This window comes from Athene cunicularia (assembly GCF_003259725.1).
Source record: "Athene cunicularia isolate RWA chromosome 13 unlocalized genomic scaffold, athCun1 chr13_part1, whole genome shotgun sequence".
Taxonomy (NCBI): domain Eukaryota; kingdom Metazoa; phylum Chordata; class Aves; order Strigiformes; family Strigidae; genus Athene; species Athene cunicularia.
Window position 1 is genome coordinate 8,536,567 of NW_020799117.1, and position 17,155 is coordinate 8,553,721.

The following is a 17,155-nucleotide window of genomic DNA, read 5'->3' on the forward strand; positions in this document are numbered from 1 at the left end:
AAAGCCCCCTCAGAAAGGGTGTGATTAGTGTGGTGAAATGATGGGCTTCTCTTTGCCATGCATTGCTGATCTGCCCCGCAGCCAAACCTGGAAGGCTCCAGTTTTCCCAGCTGAGTAGAAGACAAGGTTAGTGCTGCAGAGCTACCATTATAGCAGCATTTACAGGGCTTGAGGATAACAGGGATGATTTTGGACTTCCCTGGATTGCTCTATGCTGCTGGCAGCCCTGCCTCCTGCTCAAGCACCCCAGGGCCAAGCCAAGGTCCGCAGCACGGTTCTGGGCTGCCCCCCTGTGCTAACCACACACATGTCCATGCGGCCCACAGCGAACAAACCATCCCCATCCTCAGGATCAGCTCTAAGCCCAACACAGGGATATGTCTGAGAACTAAACAGCCACTGCCTGCTTGCCAGCTCTGCAACACCGTAGGCTGGGAACAGGGATGGCAGTCCTGCCAGTGCCCCTGAGGATGGGGTAGGGGTGTAGGGGCAGCTTGTTGCTGCAGAGAAGGACTGGGGACAAATTCTGTCCCCAGCAGCAGTAATGTTCTCCCCCACAGCTTCTCTGTCCCATTAGAATCAGGAGAAGGTGAATGCCATCCTTCATCTCTTCTTTTTCACTGGTTTTAGGGTCCTCAGAGCCTTTCCATGGAGATTACAGGATTTTTGTCTATGCTGCTTAGAAACACTGAGGTGGCTTCACCCACCTCCCATGAGCACCTGAAGGGATGGCCAAGTTTCCAAGATGTGGCTGTGCTCTGCATTGTGCTTCTCACCTGCAATTCTCTAAAAGATAAATGGGCAGTCCTGGTGGGACTGAGCACCCCAGTCTCATACAAAACCCAGCCAGACAACACTATGCTACCCTGAGATTGGGTGCTGGGGCCCTAAACGGAGCACCCTGGGGCCACATGGTGCAGATCTCCACTGGTAAGCAGACTCCACCATGAGAGCTGCTGGGTTTTGCAGGTCATTGTCATGAGGACCAAAAGGCATCTCCAAACAAATGACCCTCATTCACATTGATGGGGGACATAGATTTACAAATGAGAGCATGGGTGTTTGTGGGGACAGGATTGAAAAAATTCCCTGCAGGTTGGTCTTCTGGGCTTTTTCCCACCTCTGGAAATGGTGCAGTACTTCTTTGGAGAGCTGAGACAGCACACCAGTCATTTCAACATCTGGGGAATAACTAACTCGTGTTCAAATGCCTTAGGATGTGGCATAAAAAATACAATTGCTAGCAGTAAATTACAAAGTTTATTAACATAGTCTCCAAGGGTCATTCAAACATGCTGAATCACAGGCAAAATTGGTACCCCTTAAGTAATCTGCATTTTTGATTTATACTTACAGCATTCTTGAGGATTAATTTTTCTCTTGATTATATAAAAGCAATAAGAAGTGTATTTGCTGATTTTTTTTCTTTTCTTTTTTTTTTCCAATTTGAAGTTAGGCAGCATTCCATGTTATTTCTTCTCTCTTCTGTTTCTCACAGTATAAATTGCATTCAAGGAAGAGTATTAGTAAAAATGGAGAAAAACAAATTTAATTCTGCAACATGGTATTAGTAAAAAGGCAGATGCCAGAAACATCTATGAATAATGCATAAAGCACCTTCTCAGAGAAGCTTCTTTATGCAATGAGTTTTAAAGGTGACATGGCAAAATTTGCACAGAGATTTTAAATTTTCACAGTTGAAGCTTTGGCCTTTGGTTTACACCCACTGATATTTTGAGGGCTCATAAGTATCTCAATGCAGCATGAAACAGGCCCTTTTTATTTTCCATGGCATCTACAGATGATGTAGGAGCTCTTCACAGGGAAAAAATGCTGTTTTCTCCTTCAGCGCCACTGAAAACTTTTTCAAGGTCTTCTGCTGGTCCAAGGCTGTAGTGAGAAACATAAATTACTATGGATGGGGCAGAAGCACATTGCTGCTTCAGAGCATCCTTTCTTATGTGTAATGACAGCAAATTACCATTGAAACGGAGACCCAAAGCTACTGCGTTCACTGACTTCAATGTTGCAATGTCTACTTTTTACACCAGAGAAACATTTACCTTGCTTGCATTCTTCTAATGCATAGGCAAGGGTTGTTCAGATCTTATAATGACACTTGTAGTGTAACGACCCTGGGATTTGGAAGAGTCCCTCCCCAGTCCTTATCTCCTAGGTGGGGTATGCAGTGAGGGTCCATCTACCATTGAAAAATGACTGACCTTTGGCAAAGGGATGATACTTGTCCTGGTTTTGGCTGGGATAGAGTTAATTTTCTTCCTACTAGCTGGTACAGGGCTGCGTTTTGGATATAGTATGAGAATGTTGATAACACGCTGTTTTAGTTGGTGCTAAGTAGTGCTTTTATCCTAAGTTAAGGACTTTTCAGTTTCCCATGCTCTGCCAGAAAGCAGGTGCACAAGAAGCTGTGAGGGAGCATGGCCAGGACAGCTGACCTGAACTACCCAAAGGGATATTCTATACCATAGGACGTTGTGCTCAGTATGTAAACCAGAGGGAGTTGGCAGAGGGGCATCGGTCAGTGAGTGGTGAGCAATTGCATTGTGTATCACCTGTCTTTTCTTGGGTTTTATTTCTCTCTCTTTTTGTTATAATCCTTTATGTTATTGTATTATTATTATTATTATTATTATTATAGTCTATTATTTTTGTTGTATTATATTTTAGTTTAGTTATTAAACTGTTCTTATCTCAACCCACAATTTTTAATTTATTTCGATTCTCCTCCCTGTCCCACAGGAGTAGGGAGGACTGAGCAAGTGGCTGTGTGGTTCTTAGTTGCTGGCTGGGGTTAAACGAAAACAACATTTCACTGGACTACCCAGTGATTTGTCTAGAGAAAATCCTTTTTTTAAGATAAGAGAAGACATGAACTTATCAGTTACACCTACACAGGGTGCCTCATCACACTTCCATATTTCATATCTGCCTCAAAACGGTCACCTCAGATACTTCAGTGTGACCCAAGGAGAGTGTGAGAGGATGCAGCAGCCCCATGAAAGATTCAAGATTTATGTAGTTGTGGAAGGCTTTGCCACAGTGCTGCAGCGTGCCCTTCATGGGGTCCATTCTTTGCATATTGGCATGAATTGCCACTCCATGGAGGACTGTCCATAATCATTTAGCAATCATTTTGCTAGTTGATCATCAGAACCATTTCTTTAAAATAACCCCACCAGGGTCATGCCCTGGTATTTGATCACAGGATAAAGCAGATTAGGAACTTCTTTAAAATGGGGTTACTACATAACCCCAGTCACTACATAACTGGTAAGTACCAGTTGCTGAATTTCTCCAGTGCTCTGGATGTCTGTTCATTGCTACATAGCAGCAGTATCCCAGAACCACTGTTGGATTTTCTGGAGTGAAGTTATCTGAAGTTTGCCTGTAATACAACTTCAGCAGTCAGTACCACAAGCCAATACTACACCCATTACAATCAGCAGACAATACCCTCCTGCCTCTAAGAAAAATTACATTGGAACTTTTAAAGAAATTACAAAATTAATTACCTTTTTATTATAAACTTCTTTGTGTGTTTACCTAGAAGCAAAATAATATTAATGTCACAATGGCAAAAAGAAATCTGTAATTCTAATGCATCAGTCAGATGAGTTCAGAAACAAAGATAGCAAATTGCAAAATTTTTGTGGGCTAAGAAGGAAAGAAAGGATCTCATTCTGATTTAAGTTACACCAATGTCTGTCAGGAGCAATTCCAGGAAACTATGGGACTTCTTTACTATAAAGCAAGAGCCAACAAGATGAGCCAGACCTGCAACAAGTGAGTGAACAGGTTCTTTGCACAGGCTTCCTCCTGCTGCATCCCCACCAACTCATGCTCCCTGGTCTCCTCGTGGTGACAGAGTCCTGGAGTAAGGACAGCAACCCCCATAAAATTAACAGTGTGCTGTCACAGGAGCCATGGCAGCTATACCAGAAGATTAACCAGAGATACAGAAAGACATCTGCCCTAGGCCAGCATTAGAAACACTAATCAATTACGTGCTCAGGGATACTTACGTTTCCAGAACAACGAGACCATCAATATGAGAATAATGGACACTGCTATGAGACAGGCAATGAGAATGGCATAGCTGGGAAACTGGAAGGAAGAAGAGAAAAACTGAAAAGGCTTTAGAAGCATGTTCACTTCAGACTTATCACACAGTTGACCTACTGGCTAAGAGCTCTGAAGTGTCTTGTTGGGCTGGAGTTGGCAATGCTTTTCTGAGCTTGCCTGTACAAACTATGGAGAAGACACATCAGGTTGATCATGATGAACCATATGAATTACCTGTTAACTATGTAATAAATCTTCTTACCAAGCATTTGAGCCTAGATTCATTCCACTTAACATGAACTTCTTAATAAGGTTTCTAAAGTAGAAGCTTAGCCACCCTCATCCTTCTCGTAATTAGAGACCGGTAAGTGTAACGACCCTCCTAAATTGCCTTTTGCCTGGTCACACCCCGAGGGGTGACATGGGGATGAGGTTTTTCTAAAGTGTCCAAGCCAGATGGGATGGTCACAGGCTTTGGTTACATCCACTGGGAAGATGAATAGAGGGTTCCTAAGCTTCTAAACAAAAGTTCAAGCTATTGTTTGCAAATACTGTCCCTTTAGTATGAATACATTGAAAATCACTAGCACGTCCTGCTGTCCTTCTGGCTTGTAGTTAAAAACTTTTGAAACTTAGAGAAAGTTTTACCTTATCTCCATTATCATCATGCTTCTTAGTATTGCTGTCCGAACTTGCTGAAATCCAGGAAAAGAGATTGAAATTATTACTGGCACAGTCACCTGAAGGAGTGAGAGCCACTGTGGTTGTCACTGCTTTAGCCAAGGAGTAATGAACTCTCAGGGACTGAGGAGGGCTAGATCTGGCCCTGAGTAGGAGAAATAAAGCATCTTGCAACCAAAAGCGAACAATCTGTTTCCGCCACAAACAGTGTATCAGGCAGCTATTGGGAAGTGTCAGTCTCCATCAAGGAAAGAAAAGACTTCCCAGGGACAGCCCATGAATCTAGACAGTAGAAACTTTTCTGCTGTGAAGGAGTTTTCACTTTTGTAAGTATGACAAGAAGTTGTAGAGAGCAGAAATATTAACCAAGGTACAATTCTAAGTGGAGGAACAGCCTCAGTTTAATTGTAGTCAGACTTGTGTGAGACTGCAGTTTTTGAAAGATGCATTAGTACTGTAAACCACAGGAAACATCTTTACGTGCAGATAACTTACCACAGATTTAAGAAAGCTCTATGAAGATAATGCCTTTTTTTTTTTTTTTTCTATCTAGGGATATTAAGAATAATTCCGTTCTAGTTTTCTTAGTTTTGGTAATAGGGATAAACTAAATGAATGCTCAAGAACTCTTGTGGAAAATTTTCTGCTGTTATCCTATGATCCTGCTCTCTTACTTTTGCTAGTGAATTTAAAGACACAAAAAGATATTCTAGGCTTGGGCCTTGGCTCATCGTGACCTCATGATACAAAGTAGTGAGGCTTTTCAGTGTTTGGAGCACTTGTTCTGTCACAGGAAGCACCCAATATTTAGCAGCATCTTAAAAACAGAGGAGTCACTCAGCTTAGTGAATTAAAACCCCAGTTTACATCCTATGATGAGGAAGTTCCTATGCCTTAGGTTATGACTTGATGTATAAAAAGACTGTGATGAGCTGTGCTTTCAAAGGTTTGTCAAGAGAACGACCATGGAGTCTCAATCTGAGCAAAATGTACCAGGGATCAGATGAGTCATTTGTTGAGGCATGTGTATGTAACACGCTTGTGGTGCCCAAGATAGCAGCCAAAAGAAACTTTATATGCATGAGACACCCAGAATGTCACATGGGGATGGAGGTGATCAGGTTGTCACAAATAATCCCATTCAGAAACAAAAAATCACCTTTTTTCTTTATTTTCAGATATGTTTTTCAGTGAATAACCTAATCTCCCCCAAATTTCTTAGTTCTGAACAGCTCTCTCTGAGAGCTGAGTTGATTTGTCTCCATGTACCAAATAACATGCTTGCATTTTATCAAAGACATAGACAGCTCATATGTATACAACCATAGATAGAAATTTGCACTGGAGTAGAAAAGTGATGATGGTTAATAAGAGCTACAGCTAACCAAATACCGGTAATTAAACCCTAGCAAGTGCTAAAAATCCCAGGGATACACGAGCATTGCAACCTGCCATACACCTGTTTTATGACACGCCTCTTTCCCTCTTTCAGAAGAGAACTGTAGTTCAGCAGAACTACCCCCAAATATAAAAGCAATGCATCTCTCACTCTGACATGCACTTCCCACAAGTCACAATTCAACTTTCTGGCAGCACGCTGCAGCCTGGCTGACGGGAGCAACGATTGCTGCTTACTTCCCTTACCTGAAGGAGCAAGGGTTCTCTTTGGGGTCTGAAGCATGGTTGGCACTGGTGGGGTTGTTGCTGGGGGACAGCAAGAAAAGACAGAAGAGAATCTAAACCAGTCTTCAGAAACCAACCACCCCAGCTAACCCAACCTAATCTGGCAAGGATGGTTCTTGGAGATGGAGGGCTCTCTCAACCATGGGTTTCTCTCCCAACCACTGTTCTAACATCAGTACACAGTCCAGCAAGAAATTAGCCTTCCCTTACATTTCAATAAGGCTGAAGTTGGCCCATTTAGGGCATTATTTCACAGAGTAAAAGGAGACTGAGTTAAGAATTTAACTTGGCTTATGGCTCTTACTAGACAGTGCTCAATTATGCTGCAGCATTTTCACACATTATGACAGTTACGCTCTCGGAAATAGTATGACACAGTTTTTGCATGGGTAGGAGTGTACATGACTCATGTAAGCACGGTACATTTTCTGCTGTTATTGCTTTTTGTGGTGGCTCTTTCTAGCCCACAGTCACAACTTAAGTTGATTCCAGAATGCCAGAGGAAGTTTGAAAAACTTCCGGCTTACAATGGCAGAATATAGGTATTATCCAGAACCATATCAGAAAGGTGACAAGTGAGAAAGGGGTGGGGCCTCTCCAGGGGCATTAAGGAACAGTTTCCTAAACTATTTCTGCTGTAAGTCTCTAGGTCTAGCAAAAGAACTGCAAAAATCTACTGGTTTTAAGAATGAAGAGATTCTTGGCACTAACTGAAACTTAAGGGATTCTCTTAACAGTCAAATATGACACGTCATCCCTGAAGTTTAGCTTTCCTTTTATTAAGTCCTCATTTGAGGGCATCTGGTGGGCAAACTATCACACCTGAGTAACTTGACCCATTCTGGTTTTTAACTTGACCGAGACACATAAAGTGCAAACTTCATGTAAGTTTGTTCATTTCTCAGATATGGTGTGACTTTGTACACCAGTTCCCGTGGTAACTGCCTGTTGCTTTCCACTGTAACCAAGGACATGTTGAGCGCTGGAGAGCTGAGCCTGCAGCCACATCTGGCTGAATATATTCAGGGAGGCTCAAAGCTCACAACACTCAGGGAAGATATAAAATTGAAAGCTCAGTGAACTCACAGTTATGACAAATTGGGTATCTAAGAATTCAGCTTGGGTGGTGACAAAGATCAGTTCTTAGCTTCTCTCAGACCCAAGATATTCTATAATAGTGAGTGACTCACAACCTACTTCCTTTGGAGGCTTAAAACATGTTTTTCTTGGCTGTTGTTACATCCTGATTTCAAACAATTTCTGTGTGGACCTCAGATACCTCTTACTTCCCAATACAACTAATAGCTATCAGTACATGTTTGCTATGCTCTTATGAATAGTCAGTAGTTTGGGTTATGTTTTCATTTATCTGGTCATGCAACTTCTGACCTTGCAACATTATCTTACCCACCTGAAGTTGGCACATCTTCCACCATGAGAGAAGTGTGAGCACTTCTAGTTCTCTCTGCAGTCAGAACCATACTTGGGGTTTCAGCAGTCACTGAAAAAAAGTAAAATGTGATGCTTATAAAGATCACTGGTTGGGAGGGTCTTCATATAGCGTTCACAATTGCTTGCACAGTTCAGCACCTGCAACTAATAGGTGAAAATCTGCACCTTTCATGTCTGCAGCTCATTCTACACAGATGACTGATGTACTTTACTACCATGGCCGGTGGTTAGATGCTTTAACTGTTTAGCTCTAGATATAACTGTTACCAAGTTTAACTGAGGCACATTATTATGGCTGGAAGACAAGAGATGACATCGAAAAGCTGTCTGAGGAGCTCAAGTCAAAAAGAACTTCAAGTGATGGAAGACTCCAAAACTGTACAAAAACCAGCCTTGTGTGCAGACATCAATCTGTGGAAAAGAAGTCACTGTGTGGATAAAGTAGCAACCTAGGAGCAGTTAGTATGATAACAGGTTACCCTGAACAACTAAATATTACTAATAACAGCAGCCTTCATATGGGATGACAGTGTAAATGCTCAATTTTAACTCAGTGTTTTGAATTCTCACTGACTATTGCTCAAGCAGAACATGCTCTAAACTAACCTTTCAGCAGACCATTACAATTGTCTTTCTCAAGTCAGGAAAAAAAAATAGTGCATAGTTGAGTGAGTCTCTCTTACTCCATCCCAGGTGCAGGAATTTGCAGTTATTTCTGTTGTACTTCATGAGGTTTCTGTCACATTATTTCTCCAGCCTGTTAAAATTTCTCTGAAAGCAAGCCTGACTCTCTGCTTGGCCATTCACCCCAGTTTGGCATCATCCACAGCATCTGACCCATGTTTCCTTATGCCTACTGAGACATACCTATAGGCATCTCAGAGAAAACTTCCCAGATACAAATATAACTTTCTGGAGAGTCTCTATGATGCCAGAGTCAGGCTAACACAGACCATCTCTACTACACAGAAAAAAAAAAGAAAGGACTGGTGCTGGTTACCCTTTGTACCTCCAGGAAGAGTGACAGATTCTGATGGGCAGAACATGTCGTCATCTTCAGTCCTCATGTCAGCTGCTTGGAAACCAGTTGAAAAATCTGGGAGAGCACTGGTTGTCGCTATAGTTGCTGGAAAAGAATCATTTGCTGTCACAGCAAATGTTGGGTGAGCAGTGGTCTCCAGTGTAATTACTGCTGGAGACTCGGTGGTTACAGTCGTTGCTGGGGGGACAGTGGTTATCAGGACAGGAGCCTCTGCTGTTGTTTGATGATTGGGGGTTGCAGCTGTTGCTTTAGGGATGTTGGTTGTCAGGAGGACAGAATTCTCTGCTGTTGTTTGACAATTGGTTGTTGCAGTTGTTGCTTCAGGGACGTCGGTTGTCAGGAGGACAGCAGTCTCTGTTGTCGTTTGATGATCAGAGGTTGTTTGGGGAGCAAAAGTTGTTTTTCTAAAATGTCTGGGAGAAACGGGAGCCTTTCTTGTAGTGGTTACCCTCACTGGAGGGGCTGCATGGAAAAAACATAGCCAAGAGAAAAGCTAGATCAGAGCATTCACAACTGACACTGAGGAAAGCCAACCCAGAAATGACTGAAACTTATCTAGCTGCTAAAATACTAAGAATGAAAGTGGGAGAGTCGCTATTTAAAAGGCTGTTTAATTAGCAGAAAACATGCCCCAGCCAGAGCAATTCCCAGATTTACAGATTTGCTTTTTCTTTTGGTAGATTTCAAACACATCCTCCTTGACTCTCTTAGAGACATGGAAGGGCCAGAACCTTGTGTGATAGAACCCAAACACTTGCAAAATTTGTGATTTTGATTTTCAGTGTCACCATAAAAGTAAAATAAATAAAATAGCTCGATTTTCAGCTACAGACTTCTTGCTAATGTTTTCAACCAGTCCTTTTTTATGAACTCTCTTGCCCTCAAACTCAGGAGTAGACATGGGATTGCAGCATTTTCCCCCCATTCTCCTGTTATATCGCTCACAGGCATACAAAAGTGCTGTGTACATCAGCACCGATTGCACTCCTGGACACCCTGTAAAACACAGGAAAAAAAAATTCAGCAAAATAATAGGAAGGGGAAAAAAGTCTTTCAAGACTCTGAGACAAAATTTCTCATGTCTTCTTATGACATGAACCAAATGAAAGCCTTTTGTTGTTAGGGTATATCCCAAATGAAAAATGGAATTTCATTCCAAGGACTCTTCAAGCAATAAATCCCATTTTTAATTACATCATCTTTTAAAACATCAAATATAGCTACACCATGAGAAATTAAATATTTCATTTAAAAGGTAAAAAAGGGTAAAAGTTAGTGTTTTCTCATCAAAACTGCTCATTGAAGGTTATTCAAATTGGCAACTGGTTGCAGACCTCCCCCGAAAACTACACAATTTAGGAAAAACACTTTTTGCCAAAAAAAACAAAAAAAAAGCACACATAAACTCAAATTTTAAACATATCTAGCAAGAGGTTTCTGACTACTGGCTGTATCATGAAGGTCCCCAAACTCACCTCTGACCTCCAGCTGTATATTCCGTTTGATGTCGTTGAACCAACCCGCGATCTCTATGCGGCAGCAGTATGTACCTGCGTCTTCTGCCTTCACTCTCCCAATCGTGAGAGACACATCTCCAGAGGAAATATTGCCCCGGAGACTGTATCTCTGAGATTTTCTGAACGTCACCCTATTCCCAGTGGTGTGCAAAATTTTGTTAGTGCACTTTGATTTTGGGCACGGGCCTCTGCCCCAGCACATATCGGAGATGTCCTTATCTTGTGCCACGCGGTAGGAGCAAGACAACTGAACAGGTTTCCCTATTACTCCTCTAACAACAGCTTGGGATGCAGTGTGCACTGTCAAGGAAGAACAAGGAAAGATGAGTGTTGGCCATCTCTACCTATGCAACACAGTGAGGCAGGAAAAGGAGCCCTGCTGCCTGCAGGCAGGCCACGGCTACTGATCCCCAGAGCCTTCCCCCAGAGCCTTCCCCCAGAGCCTGGGGCAGCTGATGGAGGGCTGGAGGGCTCCGTGCTCTGGCCCCAGCCAGCTGCTGGAGGGCTGCTCACAAAATAAGTCGTTCACATCAAACGTGGTGAGCGAAGCTGAGGTCTGTCGCTGGCAGCCCAAGTGCAGACTAGACTTGTGCAGATGGAATTTGGGAACGCTGCTCCCATCCCGTGTCCTCTCCTAAGAGACTGTTGGAAAGTTGTTCAGAAACCTGGTGCAAAATACATCTGTTTTTTTCAGTCTACCATCATCGCCTTCAAACAGAAAATGCTGTCATGGTTGCATTTCACCGACAATCTCAATAGCAGGGTCCAAAATACCTATTCGTGTGTGAAATTAGGGCCTAATTAATCTGGCAGAGCCGTGAGATCTGTCTATGGGAATCTGTTCTCAGAAAGTGCACTGCTTTTTCTCTTTCTGAGCAAACCCTGCCAACTATCCCACTTACCTTGCATAGCACTGTGTACACAGCAGCTTTAACTGTTAGTGTTACACTGATGTTAAAAAGAGCATACACATGCTTTCCTTGTGCTCCTACTCTTAATGATCAGCTTTACTTAGTATTTACAACCAATACCCACCTTAGCATCTGGTTTGAATCTTTGTTACATATTGTTCCCTCCTAACTGTCTATGCAGTTCCCAGGTTGCCCTGGAAGGGATTTCTTCTTCATACAAAAATGGTTCCCATACAGGAAAAAATCTTTTCTGGTTTACATTCATCTAGTCTGTATTCGTCCTCCTCCCTTGTTGCCTTTTCCCTCCATGTTATCATTTACATAGAGCAGAGCAGGAGCGGAGGGACCTGGGGAGCATCCTGATCCCATCCTCTGCTGCAGCAAGAGGATCATCCTGCAGATCTCATGTCTCATGGCCAGCTTTCTTATCCCAAAGAGGACTTACAGCAGTCGCTGCTGTTATCACCAGCTTTGGCCCTGGTTTGCCAAATATTTCTATTTTGCCAGCTGTTTGAATGCCTTTTCTTTCTGGCATGACTCCCAGATAGCAAACATATGCTTCCAACTGTGTCCATGTCCCTTTTGTTTTGTCTTTAATGGACTATTCCCCAGGTGAGGCTTTAGTCTGTGGCAGGCTGCCTCATGACTTGTTATTGGGATGACATTTCAGCTTCATTATTGCTTATTCGGCTGGCAAGATAAGCCAACTTGTTCAGATTTCCACAGCTCCAAATGCTAAAAGAGTAGAGGCAGACAAAACAACATGCAATATGGTGTGAAGGGCAGAAGACTTTGCAGTGAAATTAAGGTAGGATGGGCCAAAAAATGAATTCCTAAATACAGGATAAGGCTTTGCAAGATGGCTGCTTGTTTTAGTCCTTGGAAAGGATAGGTTCATTTGCCTTATTACAGCAAAACAAACAGAAAAAACAGCCTCTTTCTGTGATGACAGAAAAAACCAGTTCATCTAATTGACCTTGAAAGCATCTCTAGAGGAGCAGAGTGTTAGTCAATGAGTGGGTTAACTCATATTTTCAAGCAACAAAGATGTGTGCAAAACCAAGACCAGCTTGAACTGTTCCTGGAGTTAAGGCCATTGCTGCTTGAGGAAAAATGAGATCATCTTCTGTTCTTATTTCATCCCAGTCCCGCACAGCACAAAACCAGTTTCATTAAGCAACCCTTTACAAATTAAAATTTGCCTTCTCTTTGAAAGAAGCAGAGCCCTGAACTTATTAAATAAATATTTTTTTAAAAAAAGAAGAAGAGGGAAAACACAAGGCACCAGAGTGTCTCCAGTGCAGTTTCCCATCAGTACTGGTGCTAGAAAGTTACAGGTTTTGCAGTTTCAAATCCTCTTTTAATTTATATTAAGCTAATGTTCCTAGCATCTGCCTGCACTGCAGGTTGGTTCAGAAAGCTTCAATACCACAACAGCCTTGATTCAACAGTATGAACCTCTGTAAGGATTAAATTACTTCCTTCTCAGCTACAGCCTCTTCACAGACACATTTTTCAATAGTCAATAGGACTGAATGAACATGTCTTTGAAATTCAGAGGTTCCTGAGACTCTTATATTGTGACACACTAGTCTTACTGTGAGAAGAATCCTACCCTTGTCTGTGGCAGTGATCCTCCTAGGCATCCAGATTTGACCCAAGGCACCCTGAGCATCAGCTATGCCTTAGTAGTCCCACTGAAGTCAGCGAGGTTTGCCACTCTAATTCCTTAATCCAAGTGAGAGAGAAACGGACTCCAAATGTTTAATGTATCTTCCAAAACAGAAAGAGCTATTCATAATTCTTCAGATCATACACATATACACATATTTACCTATAATCACTCTTGAACCAACCCTCAGTGACAGTTGGTATTAAGCAGTCACTCCAATAGTTGATGTTGTAGTGGTCTTCTCTCCCATAGACTACTCACTGGACTCCCTTTAGGGGCTCTTGCCCCACTGAAAGCGGGTGAACCACATTCCTGAGCCACCTCAGGCTATTTGGAAACTGCATTGCTGATGCCTAAACGCACATACAGAAATTTAGCTGATACCAACCACACTTGCAAGACCCAGTCTCCCAAGTTACTCTTATTTGACTTCTATCTCTTTTAGGATTCAGATTTTAGATGAGTAAAATGAACATTCTGGAGTAAAAGGAGACAAATCTCTAGCCATGCTTTTCCATACTCAGTTCCCAGCAGCAGACAGACCTCAGAGTTTCAGAAAATCCTTTCTTTATCATGTATACACATTCATTACTCTGTCAATATTTCAATTCCCTAGCTTGGGCTGTGTCAGCACTATAGACAGACGAAGCAAAGCCAGCAATACACACATTTAACAGTAGTAAAGAAATTAGATCATTTGTGGGAACGGGAGAATTAACCAAGCCTATACACAGAGGAAACCACATACATTTTTTAAAAGAAAAAAAAAAAAAAGATAGGTATTACTTCAGTAAGTTAAGAAAGCTTACTTTTTCTGTTTACAATTCTGTATACAGGAAGTTCTGTGTACAGTTACAACATTTTCATTGTTTTGTTTTCACAAAACAACTGTTGCTAGTTTTAACTTTATAAAATTTGTTTTCTGAGCAAGCACACAAAAAGCAGGTGAAGACTCACCTATGAAGATCTGTATCATAGTCCAGTGAAACAGCACAAAATGGGACATTTTAGCTGATGGAGACTCCAAGGCAGTGAGTGGAAGGAGAAAAAACTAGGTCTTATACTTTCCAGAGATGCTGAGTGAGCCCTGCTGAAGTCTCGTTTCTCCATTTTCAGATTTTATGTACTGCAACTGCTTTTTTCCTACTCTTATGGATACAGGCTGGTCAAAAGAGATGATTTTCCTGCTGTATTTAGCAGTGGTGTGGCCTCACTTCGAGCACTGTGTGCAGTTCTGGGCCCCACAATTTAAGAAGGACATAAAAGTCCTTAAATGTTTCCAGAGAAGGCCAACAAAGGTAGTGACAGGGCTGGAAGGTATGTCCAATGAGGAGCAACAGAGGGCTCTGGGTTTGTCTAGTTTGGAGAAAAGGAGGCTGAGGGGGAACCTCATTCCTCTCTACAGCTTCCTGAGGAGGGGACATGGAGAGGGAGGTGCTGGTCGGTGGATAAGGAATTAGCTGGATGGTCGCACTCAAAGAGTTGCAGTCAATGGCTTGATGTCCAAGTAGAGAGCAGTAATGAGTGGTGAGATATGTCCCCCAACAGCATCAGAGAGGGGCTATTGTGCTCGCAGACCTGTTGGACTGAGTAGTACATTGAGTAGGAGGTTATCTCTCATTAGCCTCCTCATCCATCACACCACCACCATTACAGTGGCAAGAAGTCGATAATACACTAGGCTCCAGCAAAGCCATGATGCCTGGTTTCTTTCACCAACACATAGCCAACCGATGGTGCTGTAGCAAACTTAGTGGCAGATTCAAGCAGTGTGAAGTTCAGAGAACTACTCTGAGTTTATTCTGAATGAAAGTGATGCTGCAGTGCTGCTCCGTGCCTTCAACATGCTTCAGGGCAGCATAAACAGCAACCCGTGGGGATAGACACAACGATACATCAGTGTCGTATTGTCAACGTTATAAGGCAGGTTAACCAGAAATCAGTAAAATGTCTGATTTGCTATATTCTACCAGGTACGATCCATACAGTGTCAGGTACACACAGCCCCACCTGTTCTGTTAACAGAACTAATGAAACCTGATGTCCAGTATCCTGGAAACTCTTCCCTGCAATGATCCCAGTTTCAACTTTGTCTCCCACCGCTCACCATTAAGCAGTGGCTGCAAGACCATACACAGCTGATGCCAGTGCAGGGAGCAGCTGAATCCCACCTGGAGCACAAATTTAGGTCTTCATCCAGCTACCAATTTCCATGAAGCTTGTCAAAACCAGAATTGGTCAGTATGTTGCAGGTGACTAGGGAAGGAAGAAGATGTCGGCTTTGTTTCTTTAGCAAGATTGGGCTAAATGCAGCAAAGTGAATTGAAAAAAAGCCACCCAAAATCCAAGTTTTCTGGGAAGAACCAGAAAAATGTGGATTGCTTTCTGCTTCTGTACTGCTACCTAGTGGCTTCTTGCAGGCAAAAAAGGAAAGGCAGAGAGCTGTCTCAAAACAAAAAAACAAAACAAAACAAAAAAAAAATCCATTTGTAGCTCATTAGTTTGCCTTATCATGCTCAATGTGCAGCTGCATAATCTCTAAATGGGTGAACAGGCTCCAAGTGCCACCTGCACATCTCTGGGGCTTATTTGGAAATGCCTGTTCCAAGATCCACTGACACAGGTGGAAGTAATAAAAAAGTACAGGGAGCTTCTCCCTGCATGTATTTGTATTATGCTGTATATCCAAGGCAAGGTTCTTGCTCCACACAGCCTTTGCAGAGTTTGTTTACCAAGTAACTGCACAGCAGAAAGGAGACTTTAATAAAGGTTTTGGTTATCCGATATTCTAGAACTTTATTTTGCATGAAAGCTCTCTGATATAAGAATTAGTCTGAATTAGTCCATAATATCAAGAAAAAAGTTCTCATGGGCAAGTAGTTTTCATGATTAGCAGTCTTCAAGGGTGGCCCTCAAACTCCATAAGAGCATGAGTGGTTGGAATCAGATAATTTTGGAAACCCCACACTTGGCTAACTCTAATCCCAGTAGAAATTGATTTGGTAAAAGTTGCAGAAAGCAGAAATTGCTGAAATGGTTTTCTGAGATCTAGTTCAGAGACCAGATCAGACTTCCTCCAGTTCTGGTCATGGGCTGGAGCCCACAGCAGCAACATGCTCAGCCAGGCAGAAGGAAAGCAACGTCTGCAGGGGGGTCACTCAGTTTAGTAATTGTTACTAATAGTCAGATACAAAAATACAGTCTAACGCTAGCAGGTTCTTTCTCATCTTGGTACCTTCTTACACAAAGCAGCATGTGACTTGAAGACTGAAGATGTCAGAGATTATTTCCTCCACTGCTTCTCCTGGCGTACAGATCAGGAATCACCTAATATCTGTGCTCCCCCACTGAGCTCTTCAGTCAACCATGAATTCACTGCCACATTTCCAAACTTTTATGCCTGCCCCAAGACAACACACGGCAGAAGTGAAAATACAAAGCACACCAGGGTCACCTATCCCAACTTGCTTTCCATTTCTTCAACAGGGTGAGGAGCCTTTCCCTCCCTTGGGAGTCTTTGCACACTCACCTGCAGCACCCCACCTCAGCCAGGCTCTCCAGGACTCCTGGGGAAAACACTCCCCTCCCCGGACTCCTCAAGTCCTCCCATCTCTATCAGCTAGGGGAAGGATGGGTAACTCTCCACTGACCCCAGCTCCCCTTAAAGCACCACCAGACCATGGCCCCGAGTGGCCTGTCTCAGCTGTTAAGATAAACACCTACTGATTTTATTATTGCTCCTTTATGCCTCATTGGATAATACAGCATCGTTCTTCACATGACTCCCTTGTAAATGAACTCCAAGATAGAAAGTCTGTCGTAAATCTGCAAGTCTTCCCCATGGCAGCAATGTCTGCTTTAGATATTCCACATTGCTCCTTGGGCTGAGCTTCAGGGCAAAATCTGTACTGACCAATATTTGGTAAGAGTTGGTCTCTCTCCTGCCTGTACTACTTTTCTGCTCTTTCAGGAAGTCCCCAGCCCCTGTTTAAAAATATGTTCTTAAAAATGGGAAAAATTATTCTTCCACTTAAAGCTGACTGGAGTGTGCTGTGTCTTGTCCTGGTTTAGGCTAGGAGAGAGCTAATTTTATTATTTTTTTCCTTCTTAGTAG

At 42.6% G+C, this 17,155-nt stretch overlaps 1 protein-coding gene across 1 annotated transcript; it reads right to left on the reverse strand.

The window, feature by feature from the left end:
* Positions 1-1,817: 1,817 nt before the first annotated feature.
* On the reverse strand, positions 1,818-14,047 carry LOC113485321 (T-cell immunoglobulin and mucin domain-containing protein 4-like). The gene is made up of 8 exons (XM_026858419.1): positions 13,999-14,047; positions 10,404-10,758; positions 8,909-9,048; positions 6,400-6,468; positions 4,732-4,778; positions 4,044-4,125; positions 3,534-3,564; positions 1,818-1,890 (listed from the first exon to the last, which is right to left on the reverse strand). Exons 1-8 carry the CDS (start codon positions 14,045-14,047, stop codon positions 1,818-1,820), a joined length of 846 nt encoding a protein of 281 aa, XP_026714220.1.
* Positions 14,048-17,155: the final 3,108 nt, after the last annotated feature.